This window comes from Siphateles boraxobius, unplaced genomic scaffold, assembly GCF_051911475.1.
Source record: "Siphateles boraxobius isolate OS27281-9 unplaced genomic scaffold, OSU_SipBor_1 345, whole genome shotgun sequence".
Taxonomy (NCBI): domain Eukaryota; kingdom Metazoa; phylum Chordata; class Actinopteri; order Cypriniformes; family Leuciscidae; genus Siphateles; species Siphateles boraxobius.
This window is the reverse complement of record NW_027508970.1, coordinates 92,602-116,128: the sequence shown is the minus strand read 5'-3', so window position 1 is coordinate 116,128 and position 23,527 is coordinate 92,602. Positions and strand designations below refer to the sequence as shown.

Below are 23,527 nucleotides of genomic sequence, written 5' to 3'. Positions count from 1 at the left end.
ATGCGTTTCAGTGAGGGATTACGCCTTCTTATCTGAACATGCTCTCTGTCTCGTCACCAGGGGTTTTAGGGTATATAAGTCAATATATCTGCGAGACAAACGGCCCATTAACACATTATCAGCTCCTGGAGCCGTGGAGAAGCAGGAGCCTGAAGCACAGCACCAAGTTAAGATGCTGCGTATGGATTACACAGGTTATCTGCAGTGCCAAGCAGAACCACAGAGCTGACAGTGCTTCTGTTTCTCTGAGATCAATCAACACTTAACAACAGAACCGCACCTGTGCTCTCAAACACACATATACGCTGCGTTTATGCTGTGAGACTTAATACACATGCAATATTAAATTTTTTTGTTCTATTGACGTTCTTAACTGACAGTGCACAGTGAGCCAAAAATGTACCAGAATCATACAAAACATCTCTGTTACGTATGTAAACCTCGTTTCCTGAAGGAGGGAACGGAGACGTTACGTCACAACGTCTGACGAATGGGGTCTCGTCCGAGAGCCCAATCACCTTCGAGTTGTAAAAAGTCACCTTCGAGTTGCATTCGCGCATTCATGTTCTTCGCTGAGGAGCCGAGGGGTGTTGTGGTAAGGGGACGTAACGTAACCGAGAGGTTCCCTTTCAGTCATGATGTCTGAAAAATGGGGTCCTGTTCCAAAATGCCACAATGGCTGTATTCCAGTGCCCTGCGCAAGCCACAGCTCCCTGTCGTGAGCTCGGGAGGTTCCACTTCAAGGCACAGGCGTGTTGGGTGGACAGGGCTCTAGCTGATGTGATAGTTGTTACCACCTGAGGTGGCAAAGTACTTAAACCTTCCACGTGCAGGTTCCACAGATCGGGACACGGGTGCTCCATCCCTGAGAAAGGAGGTCCTTCCTCAGAGGAATTGGCTCGGGAGGGGGCTGTCGCAAGGAGTGCAAGTTCAGGAAACCAGGTCTGGCCGGGCCAATAGGGGGCGACCATGAGGACCTGCTCCTCGTCCTCCCTGATCTTGCACAAGATCTGTGCGAGCAGACTCACTGGGGGAAACGCATACTTGCGGAGACGCCGCGGCCAGCTGTGTGCCAGAGCAACTGAGCTGAGGGTGCCCTCGGTCAGGGAGTAAAACCACTGGCAGTGGGAAGTGTCTGGAGAGGCAACGGATCTACCTGTGCGTCTCTGAAGCGTTCCCAAATCAGCTGAACCGTCTGGGGATGAAGTCTCCACTCCCCGCTGTCATGAGAGCTGCACGATTTAGGCACAGGGCGACCTCGGATGCTTCTGACTCCATAAGAGCCTGACGCAGAGACAATAACATGCCTGGAAACTCTCTCCAGAGGAACACCGGCCTGTAGAAAGGAGAGGTTGGACCACGGGCTGAAGGTCTGACGGCAGGCCGGAGTGAGAGTGCCCTGTTGCCATGGCCATCTCGGGACTCGGCAGTGAAGCGGTCTCATATGAAGCAACCCGAACGTTGTGACTTCTGCTGCAAATGCCATATGCTCCGGGAGCCTCTGAAAAAGTTTCAGTGGGACTGCCATCTTGCCCTCGAATTGACTCAGTTCAGCAATTCAGCAGTGACTGAGCGCGCTCGGCATCAGCAATCAGCCATCGAGGTAGTTGAGAAAACGAACGCCCTGCTCCTTGAGGGGAGCAAGAGCCGCCGCCGTGTAAGACAGTTCTGTGAGGTTTTTATAACAAACCACTTTGATGACAGACTTTGCTCAGGCATTTCAGAATGACCAAAATAGCATTTCAGATGCTGCGCAACGAGATCGGATTTCTGGTTGGTCCAGTTATGCCGTCCCATTGCAGTCACATGCCTTTTTTGATGCGCAACGAGGAATTTGTTCGGTTAATGTACATTTTACATTTACATTTATTCATTTAGCAGACACTTATCCAAAGCGACTTACAAATGAGAACAATAGAAGCAGTTAAACTAACAATAAAAACAATATGCAAGTGCTATGACGCTTCTCAGTTTAATCTAACCCAAGACATGTAATTTTTTTATTATTTATTTTTTTATAAATAGAATAGAAGAGAAGATAATGTGTTAGTATTACTGGATCAAGTGGTGCAGAAAAAGATGCGTCGTCAGCAGCTTCTTGAGAATGGCTTCAGACTCTGGTTGGGTTGGGCAGATCATTCCTCCAGCAGGAACAGTCATGGTGAACAGTCCAGGTGAAGATTTTGTGCCTCTTTGAGATGATGCACCACAAGACGGCGTTCGCTTGCAGAGCACAAGTTTCTGGAGACACATAAGTCTGGAGTAATGAGTTTAGCCATAAAGATGTAGAGCCAGTGGTTGTTCTGTAGGCAAACATCAGTGACTTGAATTTAATGCGAGTGGCAAATGGCAACCAGTGCAGGTTTATGAGGAGAGGAGTGACGTGATTCTCTTCGGCTCATTAAAGACCACTCTGGCTGCAGAATCTGGATCAGTTGCAGAGGTTTGACTGATGCTGGAAGACCAGCCAGGAGAGCATTACAATAGTCCAGTCTGGATAGAACAAACGCTTGGACAAGGAGTTGTGTAGCTCTGATAGGAAGGGCCTGATCCTCCTAATGTTGTGCAAGGCAAATCTACACGACCAGGCAGTTCTAGCAATGTGGTCTGTGAAGTTCAGTTGATCATCAATTACAACCCCAAGGTTCCTGGCTGACCTTGATGGAGTAATGGATAATGAGCCTAGCTGAATGGAGAAGTTGTGATGAAGTGTTGGATTGGCCGGGACCACAAGTAGCTCTGACTTCGCAAGGTTTAGTTGAAGGTGGTGGTCCTTCATCCAGCCAGAAATGTCTGTCAGGCAAGCTGAGATACGAGCAGCTCCCGTCGGATCATCCGGCTGGAATGAGAGGTAGAGTTGTGTGTCATCACACACATAATGTGTTTCCATTGTAGTTTATGCACGTTTTCTTACATGTAACATGGATTTACACTGGACCATCACCCACTCCACATACATCGAATGTCCCTCGAGGACCGTATCCTTGTACACTCATTCAAGCTGGTATGAAAAACACAGAGAGAGCAATATAGGGTACGGCAGGTCAAACCCCCTGTGTGGTCCTCAAGGGCACGGTTATCCTGCTCATGCCAGACAGCTTTACTTCCATTCTCGATCTATTCCTGAGGTTCGGTGTTCTGTCACGGTTGTAGTGTGACTTGATCCAAATGACCAGAATGATTTGTGAACACTGAACAATAAACAGAAAAAACTAAGGTACAAGAAACAGGTGTTTAACTCAATAAGAAACCATGAACTCAACCAAGAACTGGAAATGGAGACAGGGAAACCGATGCAAACTAAACTAAACAGAACATGACAATAGCCGTGTTTCCACTGTCGGGCCAGGGCCGGGGCAGGGATAACAGCGAGCCGAGCCGAGCCGAGCCAGTGGCCTCAGGCCTAAAGCACCGGGCTTGCGTTTCCACTGCCGGGCCAGTAGCCCCGCAACGCTGCCCTAAACCCCGCCCCTAACACGCCTTTCTGGATCAATTGTCATATAACCCAAACCATTTCAGCGGGTATTATGAAGTTGTTTTCTTTGTTTTTTTAAGTTAGGAAGATAGCATGTATATTAATACATGCCACTAACAGAGTCGCCACTAACAGAGGGACGGTGACCCAGCACACCGCCCATCATGTCGAACCATGGAAAGTTTATTCTCTGAGCTCCGCTTTGTCCATTGTGCATTTTAATCACCTTGTACAATACTGCGCCCGCAACTTTTTTATTTTTTCCCGAACTTGAAGCGTTGCTCGCTGAATGCTTAGCTTAGAAAATTCAGCAACGATGTATTTTATAACATCCTCGTTTCTTCACACGCCGTCAAATTGACGTTGTACCCTTTCTTCTGCCCAAATGCTCAGAAGAGCTTTGGTATCTTCGACAGACCAGTACAGCAGCGATTATTTTGCGCGATATAAAAAAGTGAAATTAGCATCTTGCCGGCTTTGCCGCAGACCATAACTTTCCCTAACACCGATAAACTCCGCCTTTTACCTTGCCCACGCTTCTAGCTCGAGCTGGCCCGCTTTGGCCCGAGGTTTTCGACGGGCCAGAAATCCTGGCCGTTGGCCCCTGAGTAAGCCCCGATCAAGCCCCGGAAGTGATAGTGGATACGCGACTGGCCCTGGCACGCACTAGCACGGCTCGGCCCTGCCCCGGCAGTGGAAACGCGGCTAATGAAACTATGAACTAGACCAGACATGAACATGACTTATATGAAACATTATTTTGTATAGTGTGTAGAAACACAAAGACGCTGTGTGTGTTGATCTTCCGTCGATGCTTCATGCGTCTGACAGGTAAATGACGTGTCCAACAGGCGAATGCAGTTTTACAGCAGCTGATCGCATTAGTGTCTCTTACTGGAGCGACAGATGATTTTTCTTCTCGTAAATCACATGAAGCTGTGCGTTCATGTTACACGAGTCACGACTAGGCAAAAGCCTCAACTGTGGAAAACGCTTGTCTTGTAATCACTTTCCACACATTACATAATTTCCCCAGTGGTTCAGCGTTAAATGCATATTTAATGTGTTTGCACACAAGTGGATTGTAATACCCGTCACTGACCTTCACATGATGATTGTCTGGAGGAACGGGTAAAATTAGAAAACTAGCCTTTGCTGAGTACTGTAAATGGGAAAGGTGACATGATTTACTGTACGAAATTGACATATCCTGTTGTGTGACATGATGTAGCTCATTTGAAACTGCTATTTTTATATGAAATTAGTATAATGCACTACCGTTCGGTGAGAATTTGTGAAAGAAATGAATACTTTAATTCATCACTGCTGCATTTAAGACATTTATAATGTAGCAAAATATTCTATTTCAAATAATTGCTGTTCTTTTGAACTTTCTATTCATCAAGGAATCCTGAAAAATAAAATGTATGACGGTTTCCACAAAAATATCAACACTGATAATAATCATAAATGTTTCTTGAGCATCAAAATCATCATATTATGCTGATTTCTGAAGGATCATGTGACACTGAAGACTGGAGTAATGATGCTGAAAATTCAGCTTTGATCACAGGAATAAATTACACTTTACTATATATTCACATAGAAAACAGCTGATTTACATTATAATAATATTTCACTGTTTTTACTGTATCTTTGATCAAATAAATGCAGCCTTGGTGAGCAGAAGAGACTCTCAAAGAAACAATAAACTTTCGAATGGTCGTTTACATGTTTTTAATGTGAGTTTATTTAGGGACTATGTATTTTGTAATTTTACAAATGCGTTTGTGATATTGCAGGACTGTTTAAATGAACTACAGTCATGATTGGTGAGAAATGTGGAATCCAGTATTTACGGCAGTTGATTGGTTGTACAGTATTCGTTGACTCTTCTACAGCACAACTGTGTTCTTTGGCTAGAGGCGTTGTGAATGATGAAACCTCGTGAAATACACACTTGTGTGTTTGTGTGGGATAAAATCCGACAGATATGAGCATCATCAGTGTTTGTGGCGCCATGTGTCTGTATTTCTGGCTGCAGACAGTAAAACTATGGGATCAAATTCCCGCCAAATGTATGCGGCCACGGATCAAAATATAATAAGCGTGAATCAAAAAATAACAAGCATGAATAAAAACTTTAAACGCATAAAAAAATATTTTTTACAAACATAAACTTGTGTTCATGCTATCTTTTAAATTGTTTTCCTTGGTTTTATTACTCTGTACTTTGCGCTCTCTTTCATTTTCTGCTCATAATTTATTTATTTTTTTCATAATTTAGTTTTTCTCTTCGCTCTTCTTTCCATGTTCTGCGCTTCCTCTTCCAAATGTTGCAGTTCGAGTTTCATGTAAATTAGGGGGGGCTTAAGCGTCACCATTGGTCCAATAGTTCTAGATTGACAGCTCCTCCTCTAGCCAATCAAACGAAGAGGGGAGTTGACGTCACTCCAATGCGACTCGCTCTACTGATGCTCTCTCGTAGCTACAGGTGAAGATAACCATCAGCTCAAAAATCTTTCTGTGGCAGGACACCGTTAAACTGTATGTGTGCCTGCAACTCGACCTGTTACGTCTACCTGGAGATCCGTTATCGTTAAATTCGTCACCCTAACGACGAGGACCTGTCACAGTTGTGCCGGTCTGATGATCCATCATATTCACCTTTAATGCCCTGGCCTTACTTCTGGACCTTGCACTGTGAGCGTCGATCTCCTGCAAGCCACACAACAGTGTTTCATTAAAGAATTCCTGATTTGAACGAGAAGTTTGAATGAATGACTCACTCACTCACTCATAAAGACAGTAACTTTCCACCACCTACTGGCCGTTTTACTTTCATATTTAATCTATGACATGGAAGGGCAATGTCAGTCCTCCTGGGTGCAGAGTTTAGCTCCTCCAACCCTAATCAAACACACCTGAACCAGCTAATCATCATCTTTAGGATTATTAATACTGCTGGGTTTTTATCTGAGTTGACGCTAAACTCTGCAGGACAGCGGCAATCCAGAAACGACGTTACCTATCCCTGATCTTTTCAATAATCTTCATGTTGCTGTATTAAAAATTGAAGCTATATTTAAAACATTAATCCTAAAGTAATATGCAATTATGTAGCTATGTAAATGAACACAATAACGATAATAAATCACTGCATATCAAATCCACCTGGTTTCTGTAATCTCCTGTACACTATCATTTTCATTAATCTTTTGTCAAATGGTACATCTAGTCTAGAATTAATTTACCAGGCTACGAAGGCTATATGATCGCTTAACAACAACAATTAAGAACATGTTTGAGGATAGCGTATTTAACTGTAACGGATCACCAGGTAGGCTGTGCGTTTTTCTCCTTTTACAAAGGCTACAGGTTTATTTTAAATGTTAGTTGTTGTTGTTGTTGATTGTTTTACATACTCTGAACTGAACCACAAATGCCTTTGTATTTGTCTTGTACTTTTTGCACTGTATGCCTTGTCTGTAATGGAACTAAATAATATATATATATATATATATATATATAAAGGTAGGATGTCTGTAGCGTTGAAAGGTCAAAGTCCTAAATTCTTCAGACGGGTATAATGGCCGTTTTTAACTTAATTTTTGCAAAGAAATGTAGTGTTTCAAAACTGCATGATGTTTTAGAGCTGCCTTAGCATATAAACATCATGAGCCAAGTATTGTTTAACACCAATTACCAGTGTGCGCATTAAAATGTAGGCTACCTCAAAAAAGAGGAATTTAATTATTTGTATATGTCCAGAGTTCAGATAGCTTTACTACTTAAAAGACCTTGTAAAGTTTAAAATAAACTTGTCTTCACCTGTACGAGAGAGCATCAGTAGAGCGAGTCGCATTGGAGTGACGTCAACTCCCCTCTTCGATTGATTGGCTAGAGGAGGAGCTGTCAATCTAGAACTAGTGGACCAATGGTGACGCTTAAGCCCGCCCTAATTTACATGAAACTCGAACTGCAACATTTGGAAGAGGAAGCGCAGAACATGGAAAGAAGAGCGAAGAGAAAAACAGCACAAGTACAAAAAAATAAATTATGAGCAGAAAATGAAAGAGAGCGCAAAGTACAGAGTAATAAAACCACGGAAAACATAATTTTAAAGAAAGCATGAACACAAGTTTAACTTTTGTAAAAAATATTTTTTAATGTGTTTAAAGTTTTTTTTCATGCTTGTTATTTTTTGATTCACGCTTATTATATTTTGATCCGTGGCCGCATACATTTGGCGGGAATTTGATCCCATATACACGTGCAGCGATGAGAGAGAGTTCGTCATGTAAAGTTGCATCCTTTCAATTCAACTGTATTCAGAATATAGCAGGAATGACAAATATATGTATTCATCATAAACAGCATTTATTATTAATGACAAGCCTTGATTTATTTAAAGTAAAACTGAAACTTGCAGCGTGTGAAATGTGCTTTACAAATAATCTTAAGCACACATTTATCACGCATTTGATGTTAATTGCAGTATATCAGTCACAACTTGTTTCAGATGAGAAAAAACACAACTTATTTTTGGGGTAATGTAGTTCATTAGTCCGGTCATAAAGACAGAGACTCTGCTGGTGAAGTTCAGTCTTATTTCATAACATGCAGTTACATCACAGTTAAAATCACAGAAGGTTTTAAAAAGCAGCATCCGCAGGGAAACAGATTTCATTAATTGCGAAAGCAAATATCACATGACTGTCTTGAGACAATAACAGGCCGCTGAAGTCAGCCGTCTGGATCAGCTTATAAACTCTGAACGTCAGCCACAATGAATGAAGTCAAACATGAGTGTGTGTTACTTGTGCCTGTTCATGAATGTGTGATGTTCATATAAAGCCTCGTGCACACTGTTTTTCAAGATGTTTTTCAACGTGTCTTTGTGTTCATACCCAAGCGATTTTCACTGGCGAGGCGCTGAGTGAACGTGCAAATTCACTCCCTGCAAGTAGATGGCGCTTATTTTAAAACAGTAATACCTCGGGACACAAGGTGGTGCTGCGCTGTCATAAAGTTCTTTGTGTTTGGACACAACAGAGACCAGCATTAATCTTGCCTTGTTGCATCTTCTTCTTCGTCTACTTACTTCCTCTTCTTTGTCGTCTTCTATCAATGTGTGCTCGGCAAGACCGTTCTGTGCTTGAGTGCTACCAGGTACTGTAACTTCAGCAGCTCCAGGCACGTGAACAAAAGCGCCTCATTGATCGGTTTTTAACACGACGATCAAACAAAAAAAACTAACCTGAGGCATTTTTTTTATTATTACGCTTTACGCTTGCCGTTTTGCGCGTCGGTGTGCATACTCACATTAGTGCCCTTTGTTTAGTCCTGAGGCGTTACACGTCGACGAAAAGCGTGCGCGATAATCGTCCGGGTGTGCACGGGCCGTAAGGTTGTGTGTAGTCTTCAGATGAGTGTTTGCTACGGTCTCTAACGTGTCTCTCTCTCAACGGGTCTCACAGTGGCTGACAGCTGGTTAACTCTCTCCGTAATCATTTATTCACCGTAATAACACAGGCCGAATGACCACACACACACACACACACCAGCTTTCTGTTTCAGTTGTACGTTAGCGCAAGAAAACCCAGCTCATCATATCATGAGGTCTTTAAGAGCGAAGAACAACCACCGATTCCCTCTTTCCACCGTGAGAAACATCTCAAACTACCTTCACACACTCTTCAAAACAAAGCTTCTTTATCGGCATCGATATATATGTATCCATGAATAATCCTTCCGTCGCACAGAAGGTTCTTCATTAATAAAGTAGTTCTTTCAAGAACTGATAACTGAAAGGTTCTCTAGGGTTCTTCAATTGCATCACCGCTTTTGGATCCTCTATTTCTAAGAGGGTACAGAACAAAAAAAGCCCTGAGAAAGAAGTTTGACATGCTGATCATTTGATGAATCCCCATTTGACGTCCTTTCAGTGAGGTCAAAGGTCAAACCCCAAGAGAACGACAGCAGACATAAAAATGTGTTGCCTGTACGGCGAACAAGAGAACGCCGATGCGATGCGAGCGCTCTGGGAAACGCTTCTCTAGGGTGCAGTTGGTGAAAGAGGAAGAGATGTTTCTCAGCTAGTTTTCATGGTTAGAAACTGACAGAAGTATTTGACAGAACTTTGAGTTTTTGCCATGAAGAGAAAACCAGCCAGAAAAGCTGATAATTGTCAGTGACAGCCATTCAGATCCTGTATTTCATTAGAAGCTGGTTTGCATTTTGTTGCGAAGAGAAATGGTTTTGGCTTGTGTTTGATAGTCACTGAATAAAAACATGGTTTGCCGGATAAAGTCGTCGGTGTCAGCCTTTATCAGCACAGGTTTAATTGGACACGTTCAGTCAGAACGGGCAAAAACATAATTATTATTCAAAGTGTGAATGATCCCGACAAATGGTTTTAAAGCAAACACAGTGAAGTAAAGGTTTGAGTTTTCCGTTTCCCGTCGCTCTCAATCAGAGGATTCAACAGGCAAATGTGTTAAAACTGCTCAAGAGACGTGAAATGTGTTTTCAATGAGCTGAATCCAGCAGATCTTACACAGAAACATCTGCTGTCTGATGAGACACTTTGCATTTACATCATTAAAGAGAGAGAGAGAGAGAGAGAGAGAGAGAGAGAGAGAGAGAGAGAGAGAGAGAGAGAGAGAGAGAGAGAAGAGAGAGAGAGGAGAGAGAGAGAGAGAGAGAGAGAGAGAAAGAGAAGAGAGAGAGAGAAGAGAGAGAGAGAGAGAGAAGAGAGAGAGAGAGAGAGAGAGAGAGAGAGAAGAGAGAGAGAGAGAGAAAGAGAGAGAGAAAGAGAGAGAGAGAGAGAGAGAAGAGAGAGAAAGAGAGAGAGAGAGAGAGAGAGAGAGAGAGAGAGAGAGAGAGAGAGAGAGAGAAGAGAGAGAGAGAGAGAGAAAGAGAGAGAGAGAGAGAGAAGAGAGAGAGAAAGAGAGAGAGTGAGAGAGAGAGAAGAGAGAGAGAGAGAGAGAGAGAGAGAGAGAGAGAGACATAAAGAGCTTAAAGAAGAAGAAGAGAAGGCTTAAAGAGCCTTCTGTAAGTGTGTTTTGCAAAGGAAAATATAAAATACTAAATATTATCAAAAATTTTCACATTTTTCTTCTTGTAGTTCTTCCACATGCTGGAATTAGAAGCACATTTGGTAACACTTCAGAATACCGTTCCTTCATTAATGAATAACTACACAGGAACAAATGAGTAACGCACTATTAACATTCTATTAAATTCAAGCTTTAGCGTAAGTTCTGCCAGGAAGACTCAATTGTTACGTCACTTATTACCCTTCACCATCTAACCAATCGTGTTCTAATAATTGCAGGATAAAAGTTCGGTACTTGCACATGTCTGAGCTCACAGATGCTGATGCCAACATTCACCTCCATCCTCCCCACCACCACCAGGACAGTCCCTTCCAATACCTCCCCGGGGGTCTCTCACTCTAACTCTCACTGTAACCCATACTTCCCTGGGGGTCTCTCACTCTAACTCTCACTGTAACCCCTACCTCCTCGGGGGTCTCTCACTCTAACTCTCACTGTAACCCATACTTCCCTGGGGGTCTCTCACTCTCACTCTCACTGTAACCCCTACCTCCTCGGGGGTCTCTCACTCTAACTCTAACCCATACCTCCGGGGGTCTCTCACTCTAACTCTCACTGTAACCCATACCTCCCCGGGGGTCTCTCACTCTCACTCTTACTCTAACCCATACCTCCCCGGGGGTCTCTCACTCTCACTCTTACTCTAATCTATACCTCCCCGGGGGTCTCTCACTCTCACTCTCACTCTAACCCATGCCTCCCCGGGGGTCTCTCACTCTCACTCTAACCCATGCCTCCCCGGGGGTCTCTCACTCTAACTCTCACTCTAACCCATGCCTCCCCGGAGGTCTCTCACTCTAACTCTTACTCTAACCCATACCTCCCCGGGGGTCTCTCACTCTAACTCTCACTGTAACCCATACCTCCCCGGGGGTCTCTCACTCTCACTCTAACCCATGCCTCCCCGGGGGTCTCTCACTCTCACTCTAACCCATGCCTCCCCGGGGGTCTCTCACTCTAACTCTCACTCTAACCCATACCTCCCCGGGGGTCTCTCACTCTCACTCTAACCCATACCTCCCCGGGGGTCTCTCACTCTCACTGTAACCCAAACCTCCCCGGGGGTCTCTCACTCTCACTCTCACTCTAGCCCATGCCTCCCCGGGGGTCTCTCACTCTCACTCTAACCCATGCCTCCCTGGGGGTCTCTCACTCTAACTCTCACTCTAACCCATACCTCCCCGGGGGTCTCTCACTCTAACTCTCACTCTAACCCATGCCTCCCGGGGGTCTCTCACTCTAACTCTAACCATAACCCATACTTCCCTGGGGGTCTCTCACCCTAACTCTAACCCATACCTCCCTGGGGGACTCTCACTCTAACCCATACCTCCCCAGGGGTCTCTCACTCTAACTCTCACTCTAACCCACACCTCCCGGGGGTCTCTCACTCTAACTCTAACCATAACCCATACCTCCCCGGGGGACTCTCACTCTAACCCATACCTCCCCGGGGGTCTCTTACTCTAACTCTCACTCTAACCCATACCTCCCCGGGGGTCTCTCACTCTCACTCTAACTCTAACCCATACCTCCCTAGGGGTCTCTCACCCTAACTCTAACCCATACCTCCCCGGGAGACTCTCACTCTAACCCATACCTCCCCGGGGGTCTCTCACTGTAACTCTCACTCTAACCCACACCTCCCGGGGGTCTCTCACTCTAACTCTAACCCATACCTCCCGGGGGTCTCTCACTCTAACTCTCACTCTAACCCATACCTCCCCGGGGGTCTCTCACTCTAACTCTCACTGTAACCCATACCTCCCCGGGGGTCTCTCACTCTCACTCTTACCCATACCTCCCCGGGGGTCTCTCACTCTCACTCTAACCCATACCTCCCGGGGGTCTCTCACTCTAACTCTAACCCTAACCCATACCTCCCCGGGGGTCTCTCACTCTAACTCTCACTCTAAGCCACACCTCCCGGGGGTCTCTCACTCTAACTCTCACTCTAACCCATACCTCCTGGGGGTCTCTCACTCTAACTCTCACTCTAACCCTTACCTCCCCAAGGGTCTCTCACTCCAACTCTTACTCTAACCCATACCTCCTGGGGGTCTCTCACTCTAACTCTAACTCTAACCATAACCCATACCTCCCGGGGGTCTCTCACTCTCACTCTAACCCACACCTCCCCGGGGGTCTCTCACTCTAACTCTAACGATAACCCATACCTCCCCGGGGTCTCTCACTCTAACGCTAACCATAACCCATTCCTCCCAGGGGTCTCTCACTCTCACTCTAACCCATACCTCTCGGGGGTCTCTCACTCTAACTCTCACTCTAACCCATACCTCCCCGGGGGTCTCTCACTCTCACTCTAACCCACACCTCCCGGGGGTCTCTCACTCTAACTCTCACTCTAACCCATACCTCCCCGGGGGTCTCTCACTCTCACTCTAACCCATACCTCCCGGGGGTCTCTCACTCTAACTCTAACCATAACCCATACCTCACAGGGGTCTCTCACTCTAACTTTCACTCTAACCCATACCTCCCCGTGGGTCTCTCACTCTCACTCTAACCCACACCTCCCCGGGGGTCTCTCACTCTCACTCTCACTCTAACCCATACCTCCCCGGGGGTCTCTCACTCTAACTCTCACTCTAACCCATACCTCCCCGGGGTCTCTCACTTTCACTCTAACCCACACCTCCCCGGGGGTCTCTCACTCTCACTCTAACCCATACCTCCCGGGGGTCTCTCACTCTAACTCTCACTCTAACCCATACCTCCCCGGGGGTCTCTCACTCTCACTCTAACCCATACCTCCCCGGGGGTCTCTCACTCTCACTCTAACCCACACCTCCCAGGGGGCTCTCACTCTAACTCTCACTCTAACCCATACCTCCCGGGGGTCTCTCACTCTCACTCTAACCCATACCTCCTCGGGGGTCTCTCACTCTAACTCTCACTCTAACCCATACCTCCCCGGGGGCTCTCACTCTAACTCTCACTCTAACCCATACCTCCCGGGGGTCTCTCACTCTCACTCTAACCCATACCTCCCCGGGGGTCTCTCACTCTAACTCTCACTCTAACCCATACCTCCCCGGGGGTCTCTCACTCTCACTCTAACCCATACCTCCCCGGGGGTCTCTCACTCTCACTCATACTCTAACCCATACCTCCCCGGGGGTCTCTCACTCTCACTCTAACTCTCACTCTAACCCATACCTCCCGGGGGTCTCTCACTCTCATTCTCACTCTAACCCATACCTCCCTGGGGTTCTCTCACTCTAACTCTCACTCTAACCCATACCTCCCCGGGGGTCTCTCACTCTCACTCTAACCCATACCTCCCCGGGGGTCTCTCACTCTCACTCTAACCCATACCTCCCCGGGGGTCTCTCACTCTCACTCTAACCCATACCTCCCCGGGGGTCTCTCACTCTAACTCTCACTCTAACCCATACCTCCCCGGGGGTCTCTCACTCTAACTCTCACTCTAACCCATACCTCCCCGGGGGTCTCTCACTCTCACTCTTACCCATACCTCCCCGGGGGTCTCTCACTCTCACTCTAACCCATACCTCCCCGGGAGTCTCTCACTCTAACCCATACCTCCCGGGGGTCTCTCACCCTAACTCTAACCCATACCACCCGGGGGTCTTTCACTCTAATTCAAACTCGAACCCATACCTCCCGGGGGTCTCTCACCCTAACTCTAACCCATACCTCCCTGGGGGTCTCTCACCCTAACTCTAACCCATACCACCCGGGGGTCTTTCACTCTAATTCAAACTCGAACCCATACCTCCCGGGGGTCTCTCACCCTAACTCTAACCCATACCTCCCTGGGGGTCTCTCACTCTAACCCATACCTCCAGGGGGTCTCTCACCCTAACTCTAACCCATACCTCCCTGGCGGTCTCTCACTCTAACCCATACCTCCCGGGGGTCTCTCACCCTAACTCTAACCCATACCTCCCGGGGGTCTCTCACCCTAACTCTAACCCATACCAACCGGGGGTCTCTCACTCTAACTCTAACTCGAACCCATACCTCCCGGGGGTCTCTCACTCTAACTCTATCCCTATCCCATACCTCCCGGGGGTCTCTCACTCTCACTCAAACCCATTCCTCCTGGGGGTCGGCTGCGCCCCCTGCCTTCATCTTCAGGCAGGAAATGCAGATGCCGTAACCCTCGGATTGCGAGTTACGGACGGGGCCTAAGCCAAACAACTTTATAAATGCTTGCTGGGCTGTTAATAAATGTATGCTTTGTTACGTCATTTTGCCTCCTAAGTCTTTCTGGTAGAACTACTATTAACTAACAAGAAACACTGATAAATGAATAAGTAATAGCGCTCAGTTGTAATAGTTCACTATTAGCTAATCAGTAACTACTATTTTTCATACCTCACTGAAGACTGATAAGAACTACTATATACAGGATCATAATTATTATTAATAATGCATAATGTATAATATAAAATAATGGTGTAACCCACTAGTAATGAATCAAGTGTTACTACATCTTTTTCTAAAGGAACTACTAATAATTTGGATCAGTATCTAAAGTGAAGATCATGGGAACACACTAGTAATGACTAAAGAATACTGATCCAAATAATTAGTAGATCCTTTAGAAGGATGTAACACTTGAGTCATTACAAGTGGGTTACCTTTTATTATAAATTATGCATTATGCATGTTAATTATGAACCTGCAATAGTAGTTGTTATTAGTCTTCAGTAAGGTATGAAAAATAGTTGTTATTGATTAGCTAATAGTGAACTACCTCATTCGATTGAGCATTAATACTTACTAATTCATTAGCCAGAGTTTCTTGTTAGTTAAAAGTAGTTATTCGAATGTTAATAGTGCGTTACTCATTTGTTCCTCTGTAGTTATTTATTAATGAAGGAACAGTATTATAGTGTTACCACACATTTTTGTTGATATTTTGCAGGGTCGACGGAGAGATTGTGGTTTCAGATCCGCTTTATTACACTGGGATTATTCTGATTCTTGGCAGGCGATGAGTTAGTTGTGTTTCAACTGCACTGTAAAGAAGCGTTTCCTCGCTAAAGACTCTCAGATTAGGAACCAGCGGAACCACAATAACTTCTTAATCCAGTCTCTTTCTCTCCTTTCTCCTTTCTTCCTGTTTCTCCTCGGGAAAACCTCTCTCTCTTTCTCTCTCTCTTTCTTTCTCTCTCTCTCTCTCTCTCTCTCTCTCTCGCTCTCTCTCTCTCTCTCTCTCTCTCTCTCTCTCTCTCTCTCTCTCTCTCTCTCTCTCTCTCTCTCTCTCTCTCTCTCTCTCTCTCTCTCTCTCTCTCGCCCACGCCCGCCGTCAGGTCACTATATCGGTGGATGGTATTCTGACCACCACCGGTTACACGCAGGAGGATTACACCATGCTGGGATCCGATGACTTCTTCTACATCGGAGGAAGCCCGAACACGGCGGATTTGCCCGGATCTCCAGTCAGCAACAACTTCATGGGCTGCCTGAAAGACGTGAGTCAGAAAACACCCAATAAAAGGCATACGAACAATCTTAACTCGGATATTGCCATTAAATACAAAAATATTATCGCGATTAATCAAATCTTTTTTCTGTGCAATAACTCACGATTAATCACATACTCATCATTACGAAGTAACTGTAACACACTGAATTAAACATCCAATTTTGAAGTAGAAAAGCTAAAGTAATAGTTTGTTTTAAAACACACTCCACTGCCCAGACAGCAACATAGTGTCGGCCCAGATCTGGCCCACATCTGGTACACTGGGATAGGGTTAGGCCGAATCTGGGCCGACACTATGTTGCTGTCTCGGTAATCTTTGTTTTATTTACAGAATGTTGTGTTTTTGTTTGTTTGACCAGCGTGAGCTCAACCAATGTTGTGAGTTTGGGGGCGGAGCTATCTGTTTCAATGACAGCAGATGTTTTTAAGTTCTATTTCCCTGACAGCAACATAGTGTCATCCCAGATCCGGATGTGTAAAAAAAAAAAAACATCAATAAAACAGATTATTTTCAAATTTAAATCAATTTGTTACTTGCCATTTCTTTGTAATTATTTTTGAAATTTAATTTTGTGAGCGAAATGATCAATCAAATGATCAATCTATGATCAATCAAAAAAGAAAAAAACCTGTGCTAACTAAAAGAAAACAAGTTGACAAAAAGATTGAATCCAATATTTGGCAATAATACAGCATTATAGATTTATAAGCAGTGTTTTGTATGCTAGGAAAACCACAAGTGTAAAAAGGTAGTGGTGGGGGGAACCCAAAAAGTACAAAACTTTTATCAAAATGATTATTTTAAAAGGTTGCTATACCCTGTGCGAACAAAGTCAGAAAGATGTAGTTCAAGGCAATAACATTTACAAAGCTTTTTCGGGAAAAAGCAAATCCTCTGGGTCAAAACAAGGCATTTAGAAATACAAAGACGGCGCACTCATATTTCTCACGAATGGGAGAATGTCAAATCAAGTCACCTTTATATATAGCGCTTTTTACAATACAGATTTACAATTCAAATACAATTCAGCTTTACAGTGATAACAGGAAAATAATGCAACAAAGTTTGTTTCTAGAAGAAAATAGTGTCACTGTCCAGCTTAAGTAAGTTCAGTGATGGTTCATTTCTGTTGTAAAAAAGTTAATATTAGTTAATATAGTTATTAATTTAGTTAATATATATATATATATATATATATATATATATATATATATATAGCCACCCTGGAGAAAAGCATGATGTCATCGTACCGCTCAGTTCAGGTCTCATATAATAGTGTGAATGCAGGCAAATCAAGTCAAGTCTCCTTAATTTATATAGCTCTTTTAACAATATAGATTGTTTCAAAGCAGCTTTACAGTGATAATAGGAAATAATAGATCAATAATATTGTTGAATATAAAATTAAATGTGCAACGCACAAGAAAGTGCAACGCACAATATGGCGGAATAAGTCCTGCCTTCTAAATAAAAGAGACAATGGCTGATTGATAAAGTCATCGTCACTGCAGCTGCCGTTAGATGTTAGATGCCGAGTGAACAGACTTTCTATTAAATGACTGTAACACCACAGACAGCAACATAGTGTCGGCCCAGATCCGGCCCGCATGTGCAATCCAAGTGTACTAGATGTGAACCGACATCTGTGCCGTGTGGAATCCCAGTTTACCGGATGTGGGCTGGACCTGGGCCGACACTATGTTGCTGTCTGGGACAGCACAAGGTTAATGACCTGCACTGTCGCCCCCTGCAGGTCGTCTACAAGAACAACGACTTCAAGCTGGAGCTGTCCCGCCTGGCCATTGAGAGAGACCCCAAGATCAGTCTGCACGGCGACCTGGTGTTCCGGTGCGAGGACGTGGCGGCTCTCGACCCTGTGACCTTCGAGACGGCTGAGTCCTACATCGCGCTGCCGCGCTGGGACACCAAGAAGACCAGCTCCATCTCCTTCGACTTCCGCACCACCGAGCCCAGCGGACTCCTGCTGTTCAGCCATGGGAAACCCCAGAGCTCGCAGGAGCAGCGGCCGGCCCGCGAGCTCAAGACCGATTACTTCGCCATGGAGCTGCTGGACGGGTTCCTGTACCTGCTGATGGACATGGGCTCGGGGAGCATCAAACTCAAGACCAGCAACAAGAAGGTCAACGACGGCGAATGGTGTCACGTGGACTTCCAGAGAGAAGGACGGAGAGGTGAGGAAAACCACGGGCACGGATATGTCCAAGAGCTGTGCAATGATGATAATAACATGCTGAGATTCACTACATACACTCTAAAAAACACTGGTGCAATGGGCTGGGTAAATATAGGACAGAACATATGTTGGGTTAATTTTACCCAGCAAATTGGGTTGTTTATTTAACCCTGCGTAGTTGATTCATTTTTACTATAATACTAGCTTTTTTTCTTTTTTACTTCATACATGAATTAATGTCTACGGATTAACTCAAATCTTCTAAACTTTTTTAAAATACTCAATACAATCACTGGCTTGCATGAAAGTTCCTTTATTTTCAATCATATTTTATAGTATAGTATATTTAATATCATTTTTAATACATACTGCCAACATTTAAGCTCATTTAACCAATATTAAAAGTCCAGAGAGATGGACGGAAAGGTGAGGAACATCCAAGAGCTGTGCGATAATAATAATAATACGCTGAGATTCACTACATAATAGGGGTGTAACAATATATCATGTCACAATATATCGCAATACAAAAACGCAACAAAATGTATCGTGGATAGTGAATATGTTTTGTACATAGTTTAAAGAAATCAGAGAAAATTAGATTAGAGAAAATTAGAGAAACATTTGAGAAAAAAATCAGGGCCCGTATTCATAAATATTCTAACAATCCTCTCAGAAAACTCTTAATTTAGCTTAAAATCTTTTACGTAGGAGTCTTAGCTTAAGAGCGATTCGGGACCGATTTGAGTAAGGAAAATACAAAAACTTTTATCTTAGTGAGGAGGCGGGGCTGACCCCGTTTCTATGTATGACACAATCTTTTGAAGACTGTGATTGGTTGGTTGTCCAAGAAGGAAAAAAAGAGTGATTTTAAGTATAGGGTCTAATCTAAGCCTTCACTTTGAAATTACATGCGTAATTGTTCCTATTTGACCATTCACACACACACACACACACACACACACACACACACACACACACACACACACACACACACACACACACACACACACACACACACACACACACACACACACACACACACACACACACACACACACACTCTCTCACACACACACACACATTATATAAGTGTATATAAATCCTTTTTTTTATTTCACATACTGTTAATTTCCTATAAGGTATTTGATTGGATTAGAATGATAAAATTTGTTCCACTGTCTATTTAAGTGTTGGTTTGAATGTTGGTTTTAATGTAGCAAACATGGAATAAAAAACAAGAAGGACAAGAAAGCTGAACTGGACAGAGGAACAGTGTTTACTGTGAGGCCAGTTAGTGGATGAACACAAGGCCGGGTGTCACAGCACAGAAGCAGACGTGGGAGCTTATAGTGGTTAATAATAAATTATTTACGGTTCATTCCCCCTGCTTGTGCGGAAGCCTGCTATATTCATAAATGCAGATGTTTGAGCCTGCAATGTGGGAATGTCCAGTGGAAACTAAATGAACTGCGACACAATAAGAGGTTCTGGAAGTGCTGTAATGGTTTGTGATCACTCTGCTTACAGAAGTTTGTGACGGACCCAATTCATCACTGCTGCATTGATGCATTTTCCCAGCTGCCAAATATCTTAATGTACAGTAGTGATTTAATATCTGGCACTACGCCATTCCTGCGCTGTGTCGGAGATGTTATTGTGTCTGTAATAAAATCGGTCACAAACATGTTCCCTGCACGATCTAATCTATAGTGTCTTATTAACTCACTGTCATCTATTGTCTTCTCCCTCTTCGTCTTTCTGCCATTTTCTCCTCTGCTAAAGAAACTCTTAAGCCTCTTAAAAGTCCTCGTCCGTGCTCCTAACAATTAACCTTAAGACCTCCTTTAAGGGTTAAGATGCTTTCTGAATTACTTTTTTCTTTACTAGGATTTTTTCTTTAACTTTAAGAGTAAACGCCCACATTTCTACGAATTTTCTTAGAATTTTGTCACTAGGAGCTACTTTTTGCATTAAGATTCTTTATGAATATTATTATTCTGGTGTCTCTATTGTCCTGTGCATTGTGTTTCAGCACCAAGTCCAAGCCTATTCATTTACACCCACAATGTAAAACCAGATTTAGAATTTTAATCAACTGTACATTTTTTGTTAACCTTTTGTCATATGTCTTGGAGAATTTCAATAATATTGTATCGTGAGTTCAGTATCGTGGTATGTATCGAATCATTAGGGTATCGTTACACCCCCACCACATAGTAAAACATACTGTAAATAAATGTATAAACAATCAAAATACTTACAAAAATAGTAAGTGTTTGATGTTTTCCTGCATCACTAGCCAACATCAGAGAACCGTAAAGATTTCAAGAGAATATTTTGTCAAAGGTGTTCGGCCGACAGAAAGCTTTGGGAATCCCTGATCTAGAGGATTCACTCCCTTAAAGCGTATCCAACGTAAATAAATGTATAAATAATAAAAAAACTTACAAAAATCAAGCGTAGCCTCACTTTTGGCAGGTCACATTAGTCTAGCTCACATCAGTGACTCTCAACTGATCCTCTACATGTAGGAATACGACGGCTATCACTTTATTCATATATAAGCTCCTTCAGTATTATCAGCAGCTATCGCGTTTCTGATTACCCTCCTCCATCCCCAGCTCCTCTCGTTTCTCAGTAGCTGATTACCCTCCTCCCTCCCCAGCTCCTCTCGTTTCTCAGGAGCTGATTACCCTCCTCCCTCCCCAGCTCCTCTCGTTTCTCAGGAGCTGATTACCCTCCTCCATCCCCAGCTCCTCTCGTTTCTCAGTAGCTGATTACCCTCCTCCATCCCCAGCTCCTCTCGTTTCTCAGTAGCTGATTACCCTCCTCCATCCCCAGCTCCTCTCGTTTCTCAGTAGCTGATTACCCTCCTCCATCCCCAGCTCCTCTCGTTTCTCAGTAGCTGATTACCCTCCTCCCTCCCCAGCTCCTCTCGTTTCTCAGGAGCTGATTACCCTCCTCCCTCCCCAGCTCCTCTCGTTTCTCAGGAGCTGATTACCCTCCTCCATCCCCAGCTCCTCTCGTTTCTCAGTAGCTGATTACCCTCCTCCATCCCCAGCTCCTCTCGTTTCTCAGTAGCTGATTACCCTCCTCTATCCCCAGCTCCTCTCGTTTCTCAGTAGCTGATTACCCTCCTCCATCCCCAGCTCCTCTCGTTTCTCAGTAGCTGATTACCCTCCTCCCTCCCCAGCTCCTCTCGTTTCTCAGTAGCTGATTACCCTCCTCCCTCCCCAGCACATCTCGTTTCTCAGGAGCTGATTACCCTCCTACATCCCCAGCTCCTCTCGTTTATCAGTAGCTGATTACCCTCCTCCCTCCCCAGCTCCTCTCGTTTCTCAGTAGCTGATTACCCTCCTCCCTCCCCAGCTCCTCTCGTTTCTCAGTAGCTGATTACCCTCCTCCATCCCCAGCTCTTCTCGTTTCTCAGGAGCTGATTACCCTCCTCCATCCCCAGCTCCTCTCGTTTCTCAGTAGCTGATTACCCTCCTCCATCCCCAGCTCTTCTCGTTTCTCAGGAGCTAATTACCCTCCTCCATCCCCAACTCCTCTCATTTCTCAGTAGCTGATTACCCTCCTCCATCCCCAGCTCCTCTCGTTTCTCAGGAGCTGATTACCCTCCTCCATCCCCAGCTCCTCTCGTTTCTCAGGAGCTGATTACCCTCCTCCATCCCCAGCTCCTCTCATTTCTCAGGAGCTGATTACCCTCCTCCATCCCCAGCTCCTCTCGTTTCTCAGGAGCTGATTACCCTCCTCCATCCCCAGCTCCTCTCGTTTCTCAGTAGCTGATTACCCTCCTCCATCCCCAGCTCCTCTCGTTTCTCCGGAGCTAATTACACTCCTCCCTCCCCAGCTCCTCTCATTTCTCAGGAGCTGATTACCCTCCTCCATCCCCAGCTCCTCTCGTTTCTCAGTAGCTGATTACCCTCCTCCATCCCCAGCTCCTCTCATTTCTCAGGAGCTGATTACACTCCTCCCTCCTCAGCTCCTCTCGTTTCTCAGGAGCTGATTACCCTCCTCCCTCCCCAGCTCCTCTCGTTTCTCAGGAGCTGATTACCCTCCTCCCTCCCCAGCTCCTCTCGTTTCTCAGGAGCTAATTACCCTCCTCCATCCCCAGCTCCTCTCATTTCTCAGGAGCTGATTACCCTCCTCCATCCCCAGCTCCTCTCATTTCTCAGTAGCTGATTACCCTCCTCCATCCCCAGCTCCTCTCATTTCTCAGGAGCTGATTACACTCCTCCCTCCCCAGCTCCTCTCGTTTCTCAGGAGCTGATTACCCTCCTCCCTCCCCAGCTCCTCTCGTTTCTCAGGAGCTGATTACCCTCCTCCCTCCCCAGCTCCTCTCGTTTCTCAGGAGCTCATTACCCTCCTCCATCCCCAGCTCCTCTCGTTTCTCAGGAGCTAATTACCCTCCTCCATCCCCAGCTCCTCTCGTTTCTCAGGAGCTGATTACCCTCCTCCATCCCCAGCTCCTCTCGTTTCTCAGGAGCTGATTACCCTCGTCACTCCCCAGCTCCTCTCGTTTCTCAGGAGCTGATTACCCTCCTCCATCCCCAGCTCCTCTCGTTTCTCAGGAGCTGATTACCCTCCTCCATCCCCAGCTCCTCTCGTTTCTCAGGAGCTGATAACCCCCTCCCTCCCCAGCTCCTCTCGTTTCTCAGGAGTTGATTACCCTCCTCCCTCCCCAGCTCCTCTCGTTTCTCAGGAGCGAATTACCCTCCTCCATCCCCGGCTCCTCTCGTTTCTCAGGAGCTGATTACCCTCCTCACTCCCCAGCTCCTCTCGTTTCTCAGGGGCTGATTAACCTTCTCCCTCCCCAGCTCCTCTCGTTTCTCAGGAGCTGATTACCCTCCTCCCTCCCCAGCTCCTCTCGTTTCTCAGTAGCTGATTACCCTGATTACCCTCCTCCATCCCCAACTCCTCTCGTTTATCAGGAGCTGATTACCCTCCTCCCTCCCCAGCTCCTCTCGTTTATCAGTAGCTGATTACCCTCCTCCCTCCCCAACTCCTCTCGTTTCTCAGTAGCTGATTACCCTCCTCCCTCCCCAGCTCCTCTCGTTTCTCAGGAGCTGATTACCCTCCTCCCTCCCCAGCTCCTCTCGTTTCTCAGGAGCTAATTACCCTCCTCCATCCCCGGCTCCTCTCGTTTATCAGGAGCTGATTACCCTCCTCCATCCCCGGCTCCTCTCGTTTATCAGGAGCTGATTACCCTCCTCCCTCCCCAGCTCCTCTCGTTTATCAGTAGCTGATT

At 45.3% G+C, this 23,527-nt stretch overlaps 1 protein-coding gene across 1 annotated transcript in view; it reads left to right on the top strand.

Moving 5' to 3' along the window:
* Positions 1 to 23,527, top strand: part of LOC143702179 (neurexin-2-like) — an 84,004-nt gene that overhangs the window by 21,720 nt on the left and 38,757 nt on the right. Inside the window, exons 2-3 of the mRNA XM_077195702.1 lie at positions 15,903 to 16,064; positions 17,833 to 18,271. Coding sequence (XP_077051817.1) covers positions 15,903 to 16,064; positions 17,833 to 18,271 — 601 coding nt within the window. The remainder of the gene's footprint in view (positions 1 to 15,902; positions 16,065 to 17,832; positions 18,272 to 23,527) is intronic.